Source organism: Ambystoma mexicanum, chromosome 12, assembly GCF_040938575.1.
Source record: "Ambystoma mexicanum isolate Mex_15411 chromosome 12, UKY_AmexF1_1, whole genome shotgun sequence".
NCBI lineage: Eukaryota > Metazoa > Chordata > Amphibia > Caudata > Ambystomatidae > Ambystoma > Ambystoma mexicanum.
In genome coordinates, this window is record NC_090936.1 from 849,275,311 (window position 1) to 849,297,452 (window position 22,142).

At 41.4% G+C, this 22,142-nt stretch overlaps 1 protein-coding gene across 1 annotated transcript in view; it reads right to left on the minus strand.

Annotated features, from left to right (window-relative positions):
• OTOGL (otogelin like) overlaps window positions 1–22,142 on the minus strand; it is a 1,792,821-nt gene that overhangs the window by 304,224 nt on the left and 1,466,455 nt on the right. Inside the window, exons 41-43 of the mRNA XM_069629328.1 lie at window positions 16,192–16,381; window positions 8,450–8,664; window positions 2,434–2,575 (exon numbers count right to left, since the gene is read on the minus strand). Of these exons, the coding sequence (XP_069485429.1) occupies window positions 2,434–2,575; window positions 8,450–8,664; window positions 16,192–16,381 (547 nt within the window). The remainder of the gene's footprint in view (window positions 1–2,433; window positions 2,576–8,449; window positions 8,665–16,191; window positions 16,382–22,142) is intronic.

Here is a 22,142-nt window from a genome sequence, read left to right on the forward strand (position 1 = left end):
CTCAAAATGATTGCTGTGGCGTCAGAGAGGTGAATTGCCAATTTGATTTCCAAATGTTAGTGCATTCAGTAAGAATAACATTAACAGTTGTACTACAATTACTTTTATATGTCTATGCACGTCTATGATGTGTAATCATTCCAGATTAGATTTGGAACTTAAAAAAACGTTTCTGGGACTTTCAGACTAGCACCATCTTAGAAATGTGGGGTTGCGGTGACCACAAACCACTAGTTCCCCACCCCAACACCAATTTCAGAAGCCTAAACTTCATGCCACCCAGAACATAGGGACTTGTGCTTTAGGTCCAGATATATTCATAATATTAGGAACTTGCTCAGGCGTTCTAGCTAATAAGCATGCTAGAATGCCAGGCTAAATCCAAGGCATAAGCCTGGATTTCAGGACAGCTGAATGCTGCTCCTCCATCCAATCGACTAAGGAGTCCTCCTACCAGTGTCTCAGCCCCTCACATTCAGCTGTCTCGAATCTTCAAGCTTTTTCTGCATGCTGAAATGAGCTGCTTGAAGACACAGTGCCAAAGGATTGAATTTACGTAGGTGTTTTAACACCGTTTGACTTTTGACTGGGCTGTTCAGTCCCTTGAAATTCGGCAAGATTGTTGTAACATCCTCAGTCATGTAGGACAAAAGGGCACGACAATCGTGAGACAATATTACCCCTTAAAATATCACAGTTAGGAATCACAATACCAGTGTCAGTGCACTAGCCAAACAGTATGACTTGAGTAGAGTGCTCTGAAGGTTTGTTGGGAAGATGTCACTGTTAAGACAGCTATCATACAACCTAGACCCATGAGGATAAGGGGGTTGAAAAAGTGTATGCATAAGGTCATGGAGGGGATTACATGAGACAAATAATAACAGAGTGTCCCCCCCTAATCCACTGAATCTCAGTTAAACTGTCATAATCTGTGACTACCTGAGTTTAAACAGGGGTGGTAACATTATAAATCCATCCTAGACAACAGTGACAATAAGGACTGTAGTCCAAGTCAATCAGGTTTATGTAGTGCAGCCTTCATGACTTCAGGCTTGGACGGTTACATGAATTCTCCGAGTTCAATTGGATCTTGCTGTCACCATTACCTTGATGGAGGATCTAGTTGCTATGCTGGATGCAGGGCCAAGAAGGCCTTCATTCTAACTGCTTTTGCCTTAGCAAACTCCTGTGAGATGCAAAGCTGGTGAATTGCCTATATTTTTCTTCATGATTTGCTGAAGCTGAGGATAGTAGATGAGGAGAAAAATTAGAGGTCTTGGGTTCAGCCACCAATCCATGAAGCTCTTTATTGTAACATCTTTTAAAATAACCAGATGGCAATCCCATGCTAGATGCAGGAGTTTAGAGGAACTTGAGCACATTAGCACATATTGTTCTCTCCCGGAGCCCATGCAAGCAAGGGTTGTTATGCCCTACTTTACAGATCTCTAAATCCTTGGTGTGCTTCTGTAGCACTTGTACTTCTTGCTCCAGGACCAAGACTCATTTGGCTACATGCTTTGCAGTGCCTCAATCTCATCCAACCAGAATTGTTATTTGAAGTCTGTGGTGGTCATGAATGCCTTCAGTGCTCTAACTTGCACAAGCAGGATTTGTATGACATTGCCAGGCAATGTTAGAGGAATGGGCGCAAAATCACTTTGGCACTCTTAAGCATTGTCCCCAGAGATGTTTCCATACCCTTTACAAAGGAGTTTTTTGGAGCTGTAATGATGACCCTTCTACGCTTAACAACGCTCCAGCAGGAACCATGATGTTGTGGCCAGTCCTTCCACATGTAACAATGGAATTACCATGATAGTTTTCTAATGGTCACTTTTCCCGTCACACAAGAGGTGGTAACCCAAAAAATTCAAAATGTCACATTTCAGGAGAAAGCCTGCATCAAATCCCCCACCATACTCATCATAACCAAACTGATTAAATAAGCCCTTCACCTAGCACCCATGCCATCTCTGCTGAATAACAATAAGTACCCATTTGTACCAGTTCCCACCACCTTACCGCAGTCAGACCCTGTTGAGTTGGGGAACAAAAATCAAACCACGAGATGACTGCTTGCAGTTCATGGCTCACAGGCATGCCGCTGCCTCATGGCACACAGTACAATGCTCTGCAGTTGGGACCTCTTTGTGGGTTACTCAGCGATCCTCCAACAAAGAAACTTTTTTCCAAATAAAATGATGTGGCAAAGAAACCACAAAATTAATGCATCGGTTTGTCTGTGCAATATTGTTCCTGCAAGTTCTTTTTCGGGGTTGCCATTTTTATCTCGCACTGGCATATATATGTCAGCAACCCCGGGCGCATAGAAATTGCGTCAGAGTGGCATGTGGCACTAGATAAAACAAATACAATACTTACAGGAAATTAGTATGCAGAACCTTTTAGTACGTAGTCTCCACTTACAGCAGTAATCTGGCGTCCTCCATCTAATGCAGATATTGTGCTTGTTACACAGAGCAACATATGCTGAAAGTGCATCACATTCATAGTTGAAAAAATAAGTGTTGTTGATCCACATCTTCTCACAGAAATCTTGAGGTGAAACCTAAAGAAAATATTTCGCATTAATAAGGAACCTTGGTTCATGCGATTGTGTTGCAAAATGGATTGTGTTAACGCAGCAAGGATGTGTCACTCAGGAATTGTTTTAAGGGGCAGCAGTACAATAAAACCCTGACGGATACCAAACTCATCCAACCTATACAAACCTGGGGCCTATGTTAAACAACGCAAAAGTTCGGAGATTTTCTCATATGCATACTGTACTGTAAAAAAAAAGTGCTAGATTCACCCAACGCATGAATCAGGCCCAACGTGTTCCTTCTAATACGTTAGCAGGTATATGTCATAATGTTGTCCAGCAGTCTGACCTAAACTGCAATTTGCAGCTAATTTTCAAGAAGAAATGTGTGACAGATATACATAACTCAATCAATTATGCACTCTGATTTGTGTGACAATATCATTTAAACATTTGGCAGGCTCCATATGCCTTCTGAAAGTTGATATTGTGATGAATAATTGAACATAGGAAGGAAGATTGTTCAAGAGCGTTGGAGAGTAAATCGTAAACCGGTCTTCTCGTATTCTTTCTGTGCATTGTTGGGATGTTTAAACGAGTTCATGTGTAACTTCTAATTTTGTACAGATGGACAGGACAGGACCTTTGGCCAGCAATATGTTTAGGCCTTTTGAGATCATGCCTTTCTATATGATGCATCGGATCTTACATTTTAATTGAGTAAAGAGTGGTTGCCATTTTAGATGTGTGAGGTTTGGAGTGATGCGACCTATATTTCTGTGGGAGTGGATCCATTATGAGCAGGGTGGCAGTCTGATTTCAAGGGAGGGTGGAATGGAGGAATGAGGTGAGTGAGGTATTCATATGAGAAAACCACTGTCTGTACTGTGATGCAGAAGTTTGAGAGGATAGAAGGTATTGCTTACCCTTTGTGAAGAGATTCAATTAAAAACATGCTGTTTGTGATGTTCTTGTTGTGTAACCCCAATGATTTAGCACACTGTGTGACAGTAGGGTGAAGCCTTTGAGGGCCAAGCCTCTGACCCACAGAAGATCTGTGTGTAAGATGTGGAAAGGTCAATAATGTGGCCTTGTGCAACGGTATATGGGGACCCCTTTTAGCTGGGGGTTGGAGGCCTACTATGTAGGGACCTAGGGCCAGTCCTACCCTTGAGGTGGTCAGTGGTAGCAGAGACAGTTCCAATTCCTGTCCCCCCCCTTTTTGTGCCTACATTTATCTTTGCAGAACCATGTCTCCTGCCTTTCCTCTGAATGCATATACTCGCCATTGTTCTTTTCCCATTACAGATGCGGGTACTGAACAGGAGAAGAGAATCTGGGAACCCAAGAATAATCACCCGCACACAGTAAACTCCAGTGCCTCAGAGACCCGATCACTACTGCCGACCGGAAAACCCACTCAGCGGAAGTGGCAGAGCTCATCATTAAACCCGCCACAAACTGAGACAATCCATTAGACCACCACGGACTCAAAATGGGAACTTTCCCTGAACTTACGAAGGGGGCCCCCGACAAGGGGCTTCAAACCACAAACTGTCATATGGCTATTCGAACGCCACCAAATCTGTCAAGCGGCAAGCCCACATGGAGAAATACGCCCTTTAAAACCTTTCCCTGCACATAAACGCCTTGGGAGGGGAAAGAGGAAAGAATATTGGTTAGGGACAACTGTCCAACCAACACCAGGGGAGGGATACTTAAACAGGGGACAGAATAAAGGAAATGCGGGTGTATCAGTTGAGGTATAAGGGGTAGGTGGATGGCGACCAAGAACTAGCCGGTGGAAGGAAGGAGTGAGCAGTGGCTTGCGGAGAAGAGTTTAGAATCAGGTGAGGCATTGGTTTAGGAGTGAAAGTAGTTTTGCAGTGTGAGCATGCATGTGTGTCCGACAAATGTGTAGAAATGGTAGTGTAAGGTGTGAATGTGAGAAGGCTGGTTCAGAGTGAAAGGAGGGTTGTTGGGTAGTAGCGTGGGAGGTGTTGTTGCAGCGTGGGGGGAGGAGTAGTAGTTTGTGGGAGGATGATTAGTAGTAGTCATTTACATGTGTATTATTGCTTGTAAAAACTATTATCGGTTAAAGAAATATTGATTGATTGATTAGTAGTAGTGTGGGAGTAGGAGGAGTAGTAGTAGCATGGGAGGAAGAGTAGTAAAGTGTGGGAGGAGGAGTAGTAGTAGCGTGGGAGGAGGCTTTGTAGTTTGGCTGGCGAAGGCGTTGTAGAGGTGTTGTTGTAGTAGTAGTATAGTACAGTTCCTAGTTAGAACACTAACCTTGGGCGAGAGTAGGGAAAGATAGGAAGTGCCCCAGGGAGTCACTCAGCCTATTTTTATGGAAATTATCATTAGAATAATCAAAATCCTAGACAGTGGAGTTCAGCAATCGATTGCACTAACCGGGTTTCTGGACGGCTGGATTAGGGAGGAGGTATTGTGGCAAGGCAAGAGAGAAGGATAACCATAGCCCCCCCCCCAAATAATTCAATAAAGACTGTTGAACTGTCCATGAAACTCAAGTGTTTTTTGTGTCATCTGTGACAGATAGAAGTTTCAGTTGAGTAGAACGAACACTGTTTTGGTTGGTTTTTGCTTTAGATAAATAATGGTCATCAAGGGCTGGATTATGTTTCGGTGGGCTGTTAGGTTCAGAATGTATTCAGATGTTGTCACTCTGAGTGTTTTCAGAAAATTAATGAATGGATATGTTTTGGTTAGTGAGTAGCCTCCCAAGGGTGCCAGACTGCGCTTTGGTGTGAGGTGCTTTATAAATTAAAATGAATACAAATACAGATGATGCTGAACAATGGTAGGAGGGGCTCTGGATGAATTCATTAGAACAAACTGAAATTAGCTTAAAAGTAATGAGAAATCCATGGTAGTACTTTCCATTGTTGCCCATTTGAGAGGATAGGCTGGAAAGGAGAACCATTATGCCCATCATGTCAAAGGCAGCTGATAGATCAAGGAGGACCAGCAAATTCGGGTCCACCTGTTTCTGCAATCTTTGACTACTTGTATTGTTGCTTCTCAGATGTTACACACCAGGGAGGTTGCTGATTGATAGAGCTTTATTAGTGAATTATTGTTGATGCGTTCTTGCAATTGGTTAGCAGAAGTTTTTTCAAAAATGCTTCCAAAAAGAGAGACATTTTGGATGGGTTTGTAATTGTAATAACTGTAATAATATTTTCCCGGATCTTTTAGAAGAGCAAACATTAAGACTGTCTTCAATGAAGAGGAAACAATGCTAAACTGTAGGTATGAGTTCATAATGTCCATGGTAATAGGGAGAGGGGGGGCTACAGGGGAGGATTTGCTTATGGAGGAATTCATTTTGCCATCTGCATAAAATATGTCCTTGAGTGAAGAATACATTTGTCATGTGGGGATCCATATTTTCTGTGTATTGTTTTTTATGATGAAGTATCAGTTGATGACTACTTAACTGAATCCAAGATCAATTTGAGGGTCTATAATAGAGTTTGGGCAGAGTTGGACTCCCTTGGAGAGAACTCTATATTCATTGTTGGTTTCTGTGATAGTATTGAGATAGAAGTTAGATATATCTTGAGCGATGCTGTGTTTCTAAGTGGATCAGGTTGTATTGAGAATGTTGAGGATATCAGTAGCATATGATTTTCCCCAGAACCTTTCAATGTTGTGATGTGTTCTTTTGTTCCCATTGAGCTCCTAAATCTCACAAGCAGATAAGTGTTTTTTGTTGAGAGAGCAAAATTAATGTTAGCATATGTACCAGTGTGTCATTGTCAGCCGAGGCAGTAGTGAGATCAAATCGAGAGGCTGGTGAAATATGTGGATTGAGCAATTCTTGAATGATGAGAATATGAACACTGTGGGGTTAGATTGTGACGTTTGTATATGTTTCTGATAGGAAATGCTGAGGTGAATAGCCTAACAGTCAGTCCAGTTTAATGGTGATCGTTCCAGGATCGACTGGAAAGGGACAGACTAATTAGCTGTTTCACTTGATGTGTGTGAGGAAGGACGTCTGTAGTGTAATGTTTGCTGGAGACAGATTCTAAAATGCATTTATCATGGTTTTGGTGTTTGCATTATCTCAGGGTTGAAATCTCCAATATAAGTTTGGTAGAATTGGAGATTGTGGCATTGGTAGCAAATTCAGAAAAAATTAGAGGAAATATATTTATTGTGGCCTGGCGGCTGTTAGTTAAGGTGGAATGTAATGGTGTTTGTGGGTGAGATGAAGTGACAGACCTTCAAAGATGACAGAGGGGGAGGTTGAAAGTATAGCAACAGGTCATGAATGTGTTTTAATAATGTTGAGACCTATCCCTAGATGGAGGCAATTGGTTATTGGATTGGTGAATCGTGCATGGCAGACCCATTAGTTAATATCCCATGGTTATATTAGCCAATGTTTGATAAATAGACAATTCAATAATATATTAAAGTTATCTCAATAACATTGTTTAATCAGAAAGAAAATGTAGCAGTGGACTGGTTGCAACCGACACATGTTTCGACCATGGGTCATTTTCAAAGCTATGTTTAGAAACATTTAAAGTTGGGCTTCCAATTCTTCTCAAATCGGAATAAGTGAGCACACACGTCTCAGGATAAATCCTTCATCGTCTTCTCTAATACTGCACAAAATTGCACTGACGTTCTTATATATGCACCTCATTAGGTTTGGTCGATTCCTTTGGTGATACCGTTATCTCACACCAGTGTGGAGATAAGGGATCGCCTAAACCTAACACATATATCTTTTTCATTGTAAATAACAATGATGACTTATGTGCATGCACTAATTGAATTGAACCATGTGATGATTATGTGCAGCATAAACATTTTTCGATCTTATACCAAACCATGTAATGCCGGTGATGGGGGCTGTAACGATCTATGCACATATATGTCACAGGGAGATGTGTATGGGCTCTGAATTTGCTGATATTGTCTGTAACATTATGCTGACATATGACTTAACTATTTGTGCATGGTCCTGGTGACCAGTTGGTAACATTCACATAATTTATGTATAGCTATTAGCCCTGACGATGAACATGTCTGAAATGCATTGGAATTTTATCATTTCTAGCATTTTGGCATAGGCCGCTGACCGTGGGGATTTTCAAGTGTCAGTGACATTATTTTTAACAAAAAACAAATTAATGATAAATGCCCAAACAGCACAATTGAATGTTTCTCTAGCCATTAAGCTACAGGAACGGAATGCAACCCGCACTGCAGGCTTTCTAGCATTGGTCCATATTGATTAATCGATATTTAAACATACTTCTTTATATGAACACATATTCTTGGTAAATATACAAATAATGCTTTAAAAAGTGCAAAGTACTGCTGTAACCAATGTGTAAGAGGACACATATAGAGAATTGGCTACAACTACTGCTCGTATTCTGTTACAGACGTTCCACATCTGTCTATGTTTGCTAGGAAATTCGCATAGAGGGTATTGATGATGCTTGGTCTCTGTTTTGCAAGTGACAGGAATTACTGGGGGTATCCATTTTGATGTGAAAGGACATTGTTAGATGTATTAAGGAGTTGCTTACTTTTTTAGATAGTTCAATAAATACAAGAATAAAAAAAGTGGAAAGTACAGCCATGCAAAATGCCCTAACACCCAAACAAACATTCATCTTATTTACTTACAAAATCAGCCATTTCCTGTCTTTAAGTACATAGTATCATGTAAATGTGGAAAGTGTAATATATAACAATTTCTTTAGATTACACTCCTCCAATGAGTATGTGTTAGCAAAATGAAAGATGCTTGCCTAAAAATGTCAAGTCAATACCAAATGTAAAGAAAATGTTGCTATCTCATCAGATTAATACACAGTCTTGCATTTGGGGTTCTCTTGAACTTACTTTATTATGACATGGGGCAAACGTCCTTCTGTTCAGTAACTCCATGCAGTAAGTACAGTTATCCTCAGTACAGTTTCTTATTGGTCTCCTGGTGGTTGCATCGCCCGATTTCTCAATCTCCCAGCTTTTAATTAGTGCTTCGATGTCTTCTATGTTTGTAATTATTGTCCTGTTTTGCATTTTGAGATCATCTTTAGGATCACCATTGCAAATACCTGCAAATGGTTTTATGGTTAATGCAATGTTTAGAAGGTCAAAATACACTTTAGTGAGACAAGAGCGACACGAGATTGGGTAACTGTGAGGACCTGTGATGTGATACACAAAACAACATGATAAGTATAATGGTAAATATATCATTATATATTAGGCTTTGGTAACGAAATCACTGCTTCTGAACTCACTTTGTGATTTTAAATTGATTATAATTTAAATCCACTACCTCAGTCCAGATGTTTCAACGTACAAAGCAAGATTCCTGGGTAACACTGAACCAACATGCATCTTTCTTTATCCTGCATAAGTAAAGAGCGGCTAAGGTTTTCAAAATGAATCTGCCATAAACAGTCCATTTTAATACAAGGATGAATCACAGCTTGTTTGCTTGCAAATAACACACTTTGGCTCATTTTTTAGACGTCAGAGAATTTCAATCAGTTTTCACTGTCAATTGTATTGTTTGTGAAGAAGGAGTCTTATTCATATGTACATGTTCTACATGCACCCCAGTCACAGTAGGACTCTTTAATTCACCTGAAATCCCATCTTTAACAGAGCAGACATGGAGAGAAGAAATCATGGGAAAGGGTATCTGGTGCCTTTCTCTGCATTCACATCGTTCTGATAGGATTCCCTGCCTAGTAAAGGACCCCCCGCCTCCTCACTCAAGGAAACGTGGAGGCCATTGTGTCTGCATGTAGTTCCGTCCTGTACTGTGCAGGGAATCCTCAAGTCCATCTGTGGGCTGGGCATAAGTGTTGAGATCCTGTGCAACAGGCTGATTTCTATAGACTGTACCTGCTTTTCCTGAACAAAAAAAGAAAGCAAGGAAACAATGGAGCAATGGAGGCCACCATCCATGTCATGGTAGCTGCAACAGCAGATCTCTGCTCAGCACAAGCGCGTACATCAGAGATCACTCCGGACACGTTTCACCCTGTGGTGGAAATAATGGGAGCTCGTAATCCAGCAGGATTGTCAGGCTTTTCACATCAAGCCTAGTAGTTAGGCTTTTCACCCTCATTCACCGCCAGTGCCAGAATGACAAAGTGGAGAAAAATGACATTACACCCAGTGCTGTAAATGCTTTACATTAGCCCACTGGTCAGGTGGCAGTTAAAAAACGCACTGAAGCCGAATTTGTTTTAACTCATGTTATCCATAAACATATTTTGAAATTGTTCCTCAGGTTAATTGAAGAGATCACCATTCTGATGGTAAGTGAGTAACTCTTTATTATGCCTGCGGGGCACAGCGCCTGCTGCTAGGATCAGGGAATCATAACTCAAACAAGTCAAACAATTCCAAAATAGTTGAACTAATTCTAAACATCAGAGTTCCAATCAAGAATGCTGAACGCACATGGAACCCAACATATCTTCCCCCCTAAAAACAGAGAGGACAAAATAAGGGAAAACATTTTTTTGAAAGGGTAATTAAAATAACAAAAACAAATCCCAATCCAGGTACATTAACATGGTGTCCTGTGATTCAATAGCAGGAAATCCAGGTTCATCACACAAAATCTTTCAGGCGAACCAGAACCTTCCTCACTCTCTCACTCACACTGACACCACGCATACTTTCCATCCCTCTGGCACCACTGGTTCCTTCCTCCTCCACCAGACCACTTGCCCTCCTCACGGCAGCATCACTACTCAGACCCCCCTTTTTATAGTGTGCCAATCTGCCCATTGACCATACTTCACCACCTTCTGCAATAACCACTCAATTTCCTAATGCAGTTATGTTCTTTGGACCCGAGAATTTACTTTCAAGACATTTGATTCCCAATCTGGGATTCTCCACCAAAACTAGATCATCAACTGTGCACGCACGGTCCTGCACATCATGGCTGTCGTCAATCACCCTTCTATAATGCTTCTGCCCCTGTTGCACCACCTTCATAATTTCCTTGCGGCCCACCAATAAAGGGACTGCTGAACCCATCCGCCCGGGACATAACTTAGTACCGGGCTAACGACCTTTCAAAGATACAAAGGGGATACCTTTGTGACTGAGTGTGGAGTGGTACAATATCCCCATACCATTTGTACCAACAAGACCTGCCAGGCTAGACCAGATCTCAACGCCAACTGAATATCCTCTTTAAGGAATCTATTCACGCATTCCACAAACCCATTTACCCTGGGATGATACACTGCAGTACGCACATGTGATGTGGAGTATTCATCAAAAAATGTCTTCATCATTTGGAAGCGAACTGAACACTGTTGTCAGTCACCAACACCCTTGGGAATCCTTTCCTGAAAAACACCTTCTCAAGAAACTTGATCAATTCTATTGTGGTAGCTTCTCTCACAACCTCCCACTCCACCTACTATGAGTGGTAGTTCAGCAAAATGAACAGGTATTTCTACTTATCCCCAATCCTTGAATTGGGCCTATGACGTCCACTGCAACTTTATGCCAAGGATGAGTTGGAATTTTGATGGGAATGAGGGTGTCTCACAAATCACCTCACTTTTGTCACTCATGAAGCATTCCACACAATCTCCTACTTATCAAGCATCCATTATTGGCCACCCATAGCTCTGACGCAATGTTCTTTTAGTTACATTCACACCCAAATGTCCTTGGTGAGCTAAGTCTAATAGTTTTCCTCTAATACTCTTCACATGCACAAACTTAGTCCATCTCCAAAGTCTCGCCCCCAATAGGGACAATTCATCCCTGACCTAAAAATAAGGCTTGAACTTCCTTTCAAATAATTTCCTGTCAGGCCACCCAATGACTGTGCATTCCACAGCAGATTGCAAAACAGCATCTTCTGAAGCTTCACGTTCACATTCTGCTTCATTGATCGCTCCTTGTTCAATGTTGGCTACTACCAGTTCTTCTCCACTAAAAACTATTCTCCTACATAGGGCCCAACTGGTAACATCGACAAACAATATGCTACAGAATTCTTTTTTCCAGGTAAATAACACACACAAAAATCATACCCCTGGAGACTCAACAGCCACTTCAAAACCCTGGGTGAGCCATTGCTCCACCCCATAGCCAACATCTTTTGTAATAAAGGTTTGTGGTCTATCCTGACGATAAAACGCTGACCCCAAAGGAAACACTTAAAATCCAAAACTGTCCAGTACACAGCCACTGCCTCTCTCTCTACTACCAAGTAATTGCCCTCTGCACGGAAGCAAATGCTACCACACATTCCGCCCCCTGCCATCACTGTGTTAATGATGCTCCCAAGCCTAATACACTAGCATCCACCGTCTGGTATGTCTTGCTCTTGGAACAACATTTTCCGAGAGAAGGGGCATTAGCAATATTCTCCTTTATCTTCTCAAACGACAAACTAGCATTCATCCAACCACACATATTTTACCCCTTTTTTGAGCAATGACCTGAGAGGCGTTGCTATTACTGCAACGTTTTGTACACATTTATGATAGTACTCAGATAACCCCAGGAAAGATCTTAACTGTTCTTTATCTTTAGGTTCTGTAGCAAGACTAATCACCACAGCTAAACTGTGTTCTTCGGAACAATACCCCCAGAGGAAATACAACGTCCTAGGTATTACACATTTCCCACACCAATTTTGCATTTGCTTCACTGGACTATAAGCCCTGCCTCTCTCAAACTGCACAACACCTCTCTCAAAATGTCATCATGTTCCTCGATTGAGCTAGCATGAACCAATACAATGGGCCTCTTTACGGGTCCAACGGTAAACTTGCCGGTGCTACTGGTGGGTTGCCGCCGGACCCGTAATAATTTACCATCGCCTGACTTCCCGGTGCCACCGGCTCATGAAGAATCCAGTGGCCCGGAAAGTCAGGCGTCCCCCAGCATAGCAAACACCTGCAATATTGCAGGTAATGGGTGACGGTCCATGAAAATATTTCTATTCAGATCCCTGAGGTCCACACATAGTCTCAGGATTACATTGCTCTTCGCAGCCAAACCCACTTGGGGCACCCATTCAGTACCTTCAACTCTTTCAATGATGTCCTTCTGCATTTTTACCAAGCACCTTTTCGATGATCTGGATCTTCTCGGTATCACCTACGCTAACTATGCAGATGATACCCAGATTCTCCTACCACATACTGGGGATCATGACAAGATTTGGCCTTGGTAAACAAAGTCTACCTTATCATCCGGGCATGGATGGCCGCCGACAGGCTATGCCTGAATGATGACAAAACCGAGCTAATCATCCTGGGCACCACATCAAACCTTAACAAACTCAGCCCCAAATACACATCATTTAACATTGATGGCAAATCCCATCAAGGTGGCCAGCGAGGTGAAAACCCTAGGTCTCTACCTTGACTCCACCCTCACCTTCACTAAACAAGTAAATGCCATGGCCTCGGCTACTGCATATACATGCAAATTAATCAGAACTGGCAAACCTTTCCTATCTAAGAATAGTTGCCTCATCCTGGCTAGAGCCCTAATCCTGTCCAAACTGGACTACTGTAATGCCCTGTACAGTGGTGCAAATAAGTACATTATCAAGAGAATACAGACGCTCCAAAGTAATGCTCTCAGAGCTGCCTCGGGCATTCCTAGGAAAGAACATATATCAGAGGTAAGGAGACAAAATAACTGGCTTTCTACCCATGACACAATTCGATTGAAAGCTGCCTCACTTACCGATAAATGTCTGAATAATGCTGCACCACACTATCCTACTGAGAGAGACCCAAGAGAAAACCCACCAATAGGCCCACTAGAACAGTCCATACTAACTGTCTGGCCATCCCTAGATTCAAACTGTTTACAATCGGGGGCAATAGCTTCCCAGTCAAGCATCACAGCTGTGGAACCCACACACTTAAGAGCTGACCAAACATACCCGAACTTCAGACAGAATCTGATTAAATGGCTAAAAGACAATGATTTCTAATGCAAAGGCATATCTGCACTGTAAATAGCTGCTACTGAAACTTCGCCCTCACTGTTGTTCCACAACATTTCTGTAGTTACTTCTAACTGCACCGTTATGACTGTATACTTGTTTTTGTATATTCCTGTATGTATATTCCTATGTATATATGTTACTGTATGTATATCGCTGTTCTTATCATGTGCAACCTAAACTGAAAGATTTCCTGTATCCACTGCGCCATGATGGCATTATTCTTCACTCTGATGAGATGTTCAAAATCTCTTAGTTCCCCAGATCCTCAGAGAAAACTTCTTGAAACTCTCTAGCCCACTTGTCTTGTATTTCCGCAATACGGACTGGCTCCTCCAGGTTAGTATGTATGCAGATACTGATGTTTGCTTGTTCGTCCTACCCTAGAAGGGACGATCCTTTCTTTCCCATATACACTTCAGCAGGACAACGCCGTCCTTTGTACTCAATTATAGCTTTGAATTTGCCTAACATTTCAATTTCAACCTCACAGTATCCATTCGGCTGAATGTCATGTTCGATGAGATTTTGTACCATTCCTCCCAAGACATTTGTGAAGGTCTCTCCAGAGACAATTGTCCAAAGAAAAGCACTGTCCACTTTCATGGATAACACTTTACATTGACAATTAAATTGTCCAAAGGGCCCTTCTTGCCCCCATTAACTGCAGAGATCTCAAATACATGTCGGGCACTCCCTCCAGTAATCTCGGTTTGTGACAATTGGGCCACCTCCTGTTCCGCCCTAGATGTCACCTGCTCTACAGCATTTACTGCTCCCTCTTTGCAGACATGGGCAAAGTGCCCTCTGTGTTTGCATTTGATACAATGTGCGTTCTGCGCCGGCAGAACAGGCTGGATGACAAATGGCTGGGACTGCCACACTTGAAGCACTTAATTTATTTGCCCCCTTTGTTCACTCTCTTACTCGTGACAGCACACACATCGCTGCTCAGCCTCTCAACCTTCATGTTTTTCATAGAGTGAGCTGCCTGCTCTATGCTTCCCTTCAAAACCCCAGCCTGTTCCAAGGAGAGATCCTTGACTAACAGCTTCTCCTGCACTTTAACACTATTAGTACACCTTACCAACTGATCTATGATCAGTGAGTTTGTCAAGGCAGCAAACTCGCAAGTGTGACACAAGGAACGTATTACTGCCACTTAACTCTCGACCGGCTCCAGAGATTCCTGATGCCTCTGAAAAAACTTGTGGCATTCAAAGGTCACATTCTTCCTGCGCTAGTAATGCTCTTGCAGTTTTCTAATGGGCACGGCAAAATCATCCCAAGTCACCAGCATCAATTCCTTCAAGTTCCAGCAGGCCATTGAAAACATTGCATCGTTCAGTGCCCAGGTTGTGGAGCAAGAAAGCCTGTCTCCTGGTCGTCCGTTGCACAATGTCCAGCAACTTCTACTAGCTTGGGCAAAGCTTGGCTCCAACCATAGAAACCAGCTCCCATGCAAACCATCAACGTGTCCCATTGCTAGGGACTTGCTACGAGGACACGTTCATATGTTGGATGCTCCTCTCTTCTAGTATCTCTCGTGGAGAAGGAGGTAGCCCTCCAGGCACGGGACCGGTTGTCACAGAGTACTCCCTGCCAGACAAGTGGATTTCAGGGCCTCCTCACCTCGCACCATCCTCCCAATTGTCACGGTCAACACACCACAGGTATGTGGGTGTAGTGCATGCTATATGTACGAATGCTGATGTCACGTCCAGAGTCGAGGAGTGGTACAGTCGAGGCATGAAGTAATCAGGCAGTTTACATTGAGCCGTAATACGCCCCCTATTTAAATGTTTGTGACTTACTTTGATGCTAAGCGGATGATCTATAAGGATGAAGAATCTGTGGGAGATTGCTATTGAAATATAATCAGGTTATTAGGTTATCCACTATGCTTATGTAGGAGAACACGGTTCCATGTGTTTATACAGCAACAAAAATAACTACAACTTTTTCAGTGACACCTAAATAACAAAAACATGTCTTTTTTTCTCTTTTTTAATTTGGAGGGTCCCCTCCAAACCCCCAGTTTCTACAGCTTTTTTACCCCCCAAACTACCCCACCCTTTAAATCCCTTACCCCACCCTCCATATATACTTTTACTAAGAAATTAAACATTTATTTTGTTATTTAGGTGTCACTGAAAAATATTGTTGTTATTTATTTTTCATTATTAACACTCTATACCGGAGAACACATAATATCGTATCAATTTAAATCATATTTGTTGATCATCCTTAAAGCCTGAATTGATTTTAGCATTCGGGGTGTGAATATGTACAGCTCAATTTCGCTTCCAAGAAGCATTGTGCAAATAGCATGTTTCAGTTATTTTTCTTTCAGATTCACATTTCTCCACACATTCAGTGAAGCATGAGGCGAGGGGATAGGAGCATTATGAGAAATATTCCAAAGTCGTTGTGTAACAATGGCAAGCTAAGTGGCACGTGACTACAAGCAAAGCCACTTGCATATTGTTTCAAATGTGAAACATTAGGTCAATAAACCAATTAGGCCTGCACCTATTCAATTTTAAACAATATACATTTATGTAAAATTGCCCAAGAAAAACAACATCCAAGGATTACTTAAGGAGCGATCTTTTCTTACCACAAAGTCCTTCTGTCTTAGTAGATGTGTTGGAATGCAAGCCGTATTGTATGTCTATAATTCCAGTGACATGGGCCCATTTAATACTGACCCCTGCAGGCGTATTAATTACGTACATTGCACCAGTGTCCTGAATGCAGAGTCCATGCTTTGAGTAAGGCAGTGGTTGGATTACTGAATTCACTTCTACCTAAAATGACATCAAAGGGTTATAAGACTAAACAGGTAATAGAAACTGTAGTCAGAATATTGTTCACCTGTCATAGCATCAGCACAAGAACTGCTTCTAAAACTAGTCTTAGTCATATTCAACAATGCAAACTATAAATGTACAACAGAAAAATGAAGTAATTTGGTGAAATAGAATTAATGTTTCAAAAACATTTAGACACGTCAACAACTCAAAAAATGAAGTAGTAAAGTCATAACTGAACATGATTAATAGTAAGGGTAATCAATTGCTTATTGAGAAACATTCATCAAACTTTATTATTTTCTTTATGTGAAGTTGATGTGTGCTAAATGTACAGTGACATGCTTCCAGACAGAATGCAACAGGGTCTGATTAGACCTCAGACTTCTCACTAGATGCTTTAATGCATAAACTGTGAAAGATAGCACTACGCAATCTCGATGGTTGATGTGACTGTATTGGAAGTTGGGGTGAGGAGGATCATTGGGCTAAGATAAACAGGTCAGAATGTTTCTTGACTCCTGACAAACCATAGTCAGCTCCTCCTCGTCTCACCTGTGTGACACTCAACCCTTTTAATGTGTCCAATAACAGTAAATTGGAAAGTCTCTTTGTTCCAGTTAGGCAAGCCGGGTCAGCTGAAAAGTGACTGTATGTGCTCTGAGGCCTAGTTCTGTACTGAGACGGTGTCTACATCGACTAACACTCTCCTTAACAAAACAGGTAAATGCCACTGTCTCCTCTGCAGCTTATACGTCGAAACTAATTAGAGCTAGCAGACCCTTCCTCTCACCTGACAACTGCATTACTCTGGCAAGAGCATTGATCCTCTCTAGGATCGATTATTGCAACTTGCTCTTTGCAGGCTCCAATGCAAAAAACATTAGCAAACTTCAAGTCGTGCAAAACAATGCAATCAGAGCAGCACTTGACATACCCAAACATGAACATATCTCATCAATGAGACGCAACATCCACTGGTTCCCGGGACGAGACAGAATCAAATTCAAAATCCTCTTGCTCACTCACAAATGCCTACCGAACAATGACCCAGTATACTTCAGCAATTGAATTGCCAAAATCCAATCCAATAGACCTACCTTCTCCTCATACACCAGCCAAATCACTACACCGAGATTTAGGAGACAGAAAGCTGGCGGCACCAGCTTCCAGTGATCGCCGCCAATCTCTGGAACACCTTGCGATCATCTCTGAGATCTGACACATCCTTGTGGTCCTTCCACAAAAGCCTTAAAACTTGGTTGTTCAAAAAAGATACAAACTAACTGTCACTTACCTTACGACCCTCTAGTTTAGGACCCCTCACCGAGCATAGGACTCCATATGTAGAAACATGGAATTCCTGTAAATCTCGCAACCAATGAGGGCCTGCTGATCTGTGTAATTTGTGTAAACTGTGTAAATTGTGCAAACTCTATAAATAATGTATGACACTGTATAATACTGTATGATAAAAATGTAAGATAAATTGTTAACCTCCCTTCTGCATTGCACCCTGCCTCTGTAACCTTTCACTGTACAAGCTGAACTCTATGCCTGTAACCAAATTCGTAAGATTAAGCGCCTAGAAACCTCTGGGTTTTGCACGCTATATAAATGTTCAAGTAAATTATTAAACAACTAAATAAATGCAAGAAGTTCATGATGATTTTCAAAAAAGCCAATACATTTCATCTCCCACCCCTATTAAGATTGGTAGCAGGGAAAATGTGTACCTGAACACCATTTCAATATTTAACTTAGTTTAGATTTTTTTAGCTTCCCCTGAATTCGAGAATAGGCATTGGCAAAACATTTATATGCCATTGTGTTTAAATGTGAAAAGGAAATAGATACTTACCACAGTGAATACTGTACTCCTAGTCCATAGCTCACCTACTGGAAATGCCACTGAGCTCGGTCAGGGATAAACCCCACAATTTGAAGACCACTTATATAACATACTCCTACATCCTTTTCCCTTTCCTCCATGGTGATGAGATGCCAGTCCAAAGGGGTTGGCCGGAAGCTATTAATGTGCAGCAAAGAAGCATTTTTATCAGCACGAACCTGTGGGATGTGTGGGGCCCCCCATGCCCACCTCCACCCCTATCCACTCTGCCCTCTGACATTTTAGCCAGTAGTCCTTTTCCATCAACCTTGAAAACCATAGATATGAGGGCAAATCCCTGTGGGATAGCAGATATGGCCTTCCCGTTGTTATGTTTCAACTAGGATTTTGTACAGTTGGCATGCCTTAATCTGCAGCTCATGCTTTTGTATTTTTTATTTTATGTTGCCATCATGTGTTTTGCACTATTCTTAGTGTTCTTTCAAGGCGAGAATAAAGGAGATATGGGGACAGGTTCTAAAGGAGTAGTTCAAATGAAATGACTGAAGAGAATGCACCTCTTCCATTTGTGCTACTTTCTGAACTGCTCAGGTCACCTTATTCTCACAGGTGACCTGAGAATTTCAGACGAGCCGTACATTGGCACACAGATTTTCTGTCCAGCTCTCCTGCATACATTCTTTTTTTTTCAAAAACACTTTATTAATTTTCATAAAACATAAATAACATTAGTAAAAGTACCAATGTTCTACATTCATCAAATAGAATACAATATACAGAATAACAAAAGCATCATAAACAGTTCAGACCATAAAAAGAGCAATCCTAGTGAAACACAATCAACAAATAACAGTAATACCTAAAAGACAACACAAACACAAAAACAACACGAAGGACACCAAAAAAGGGAAGAAAGGTTTTGGACGGCAGTAATTGATAGGATTGATTTGATTTTTGGCATGGTTTTGCAGAGGTCGGCAGTTAATATTATTTTACTTTCCCGTAAAGATAGAGGTGGTAGAGCTAGGAGACATTCTTGCTGGATTGACAGGGCCATAATGGCGGCGATTAAGTTAATTCTCAGGGTTTGGAAAATGAGGAAAAAACCTAATGTTGATGATTGGCTGACGGAATTGCATATTTTAGCACAATATGATAAGATTGCATTTCATAATAAGGATAAAGATGAGGATTATTTGAAGTTATGGGGTCCGTTTCTGGCTCTTTATGATTGATGTGCACATTGGGTTGCTTTGGTAGCTATGGTATTCGTGGTGCAGTTGGTGGGGCTCCTTTCCCTTTTCTTTTTTTTTCTCTTTTCTTGCATACATTTTGACATGCTGCAGCAATCACATGGATACTGGGAGCACATTTCACTGAATGCTAAAAAAATTAAGAAAACATTTCCATCCCTGTTTAGGGGGTGGAAAGGCAAATGTGACAGTCACGGTTTAAACCACGGCTATCACACTTAAGATAATCATGACAGGGTCTGAAATTACCCTGTCATGATTTGCCCCTGTCCCTATTTCAAAAGTAGCATGGGGATGACTCTCATTTCTGTGTAATAAAATGTCCATTCGATTTCAAAATTCGGATGCACTTTTAAAAGCACAGAAAGAGTCACTTAGTTGCACAAAGTGCAAAGGTAGGTGAAAAGGGCATCTGAATTAGCACACCTAAGATGCACACATTCAGATGCCCTTTTTGAATTGAGCAGCTATTTTTTGGTGCAAGTGAGGAGATGCGGTCAAAATTTTGAGAATCTGGCCCATGGAGACTAGCTGAATTTAAAGTGAGAGGCGCCAGAATAATGACTTGCTTTATTCATGTATGTATGTTTCTTTTAATTTCCACAAAAAAGGTGCACCTGTGGGATGCAGGTAGTAACCTGCTCATCTGAGAGACAGCACACGACAAAGGGTGCAGAGATTCCCACACAAGAGCATCCTGAGTTATAAGGCGAAAACACGAAAAAAATCTTTTTCCATATAAAAACATTTTGTTTCCTGCTACACATGAGTGGAGAAAATATTGTTAAAAACAAATATTTAAATGTCAGGACGGCTGAATCCATAGTATTTTGCAAAGTTAAACAATCTGAACTGACCTCAGAGTGCTGTTTTCCAAACTCCCAGCTTCAAAGTGCCAGAATGAGCTTAAAGTGCCATCTCTTGACATCAGTTAAGGCAATAAAACCAACTAGATACCCAATACATAGTAACTTAAACAATGGTCCCTCTGAGCGCTGTTTACATGACTCATGATGCTAGCACAACAGTTTCACAATTTAAAGAAATGCAACTCAAAGATGTAACCATGTCTCAGTAATGCATATAAAAAAGGTTTTGAATATACATCCACAACCATAGGACTTACAGTCAAAACAAAAGGTGCAACTACCATGAGATCATACACTTGAATTGAATTGATATTTTATTTATATTGTGCTTGTACACAAGTGTTTCAGAGCACGACAAGGCAAGGGAGGGGAACAGGGGAGAAAAAAACAACAATCTTACTAGGCCCAGTGACATTGAGAACACGCAAGTGCATGGGAAAGGGAAAAGGGGAGAAGTGCATGGAAGAGGGAAGAAGTGGAAAGTGCGGAACAGAGGAGAAACAGATAATAATAAATAAATAAAATAAATAATAAAGGCAATGTACAGAGGTAGTGCAGCCAGCAAGTGGCAAATGTTGGGTATGGCAGACAGGATATGTCTGATAAGTGCAGAAGAAAAGAAAGGGGGTGGGGTCTGTATGGGTACAGATACAGACCCCAGCGCAAGGGGTGGCCCGGAGGCAGTGCAGGAGGGTGGCAGGGTGAGCAGGTACCTTGGCCCGGAGGACACTAGCAAATGAAACTCATTTCTAGGATAATTAATGAATAATTATTAAAATCAGAAACATTAATAAAAAATGCTGATTGTATTGCACCTATACATGTCACATTCCCCAGCATTCACGAGGAGCAGGGAAATACAGAATTCCATATTCCATTAATGTGCTATGTTGCTATGATGAAATGTGGGAAACAATGGTTTTGCCTTCAAAAATATAAGAGCAGGAAGCCCCTGCCTTTTCACATATGTTCACAATATGATCAACCAATGAAGATTAAGTGCTGTAAGCTCAGGGAGTGCCTACCTATTAAGCAAGCCAAAGGAAACATTGACCAATCAAAAATCTCAGAAATAATGATGACATAGTGTGTGAAAAATGACCATTATAAAAGTAAAAATGCATATGGGGGGACTCTGGAATGAAAAGCTGCAGAGAAGAACACTTGTTACAAATGGATGGATAATATCTAGAGATAACAAGGCTTTGTCAATGAGGCAGCCTGAAAATGATTTACATGAGACAGACCTGGTTCCCACGAGAAAGGAGAGTGGGACCGGAATAGGGCTAACTTACTGGGACTTTCTTTGAAAACACTTTAGGGTCTATCCTGACTCAGTACCTTAAATAATTATTTAAAATCAAGTATTACAAATTACTCCAATCCAATTAGACAGAGGCAGCCTAGGACCATATATCTGCTAAATTCTAGGAGTGAGAGGAATGGTGAGGTGGTTTCCACTAGGCAGAGCTCATTCCAATAGAATATTTTGTCATTTTAGTGTGAAAATCAACAGTGCTTTCTCAGTATATTTGAAGCCAAGTGAAATTTGATTTATTTCAGAAAAGATAGCATTATTCTGTATTTTGCCTTTCTATGTGCTGTCTGTGTAGTGTAAAACAGGGAGCATTTCCCAAAACCGAGTGCATCATTTTGTAAATGATAGCTAAACAAAGTGTATCCTGCAGCTTTAACAGGCATAGTCAACACCTTAGGCTGTGAATCGGTGGCTATCCTCCATAGCCTAACAGAGAATTTATAAACCAATACCTGTGAAACCCATA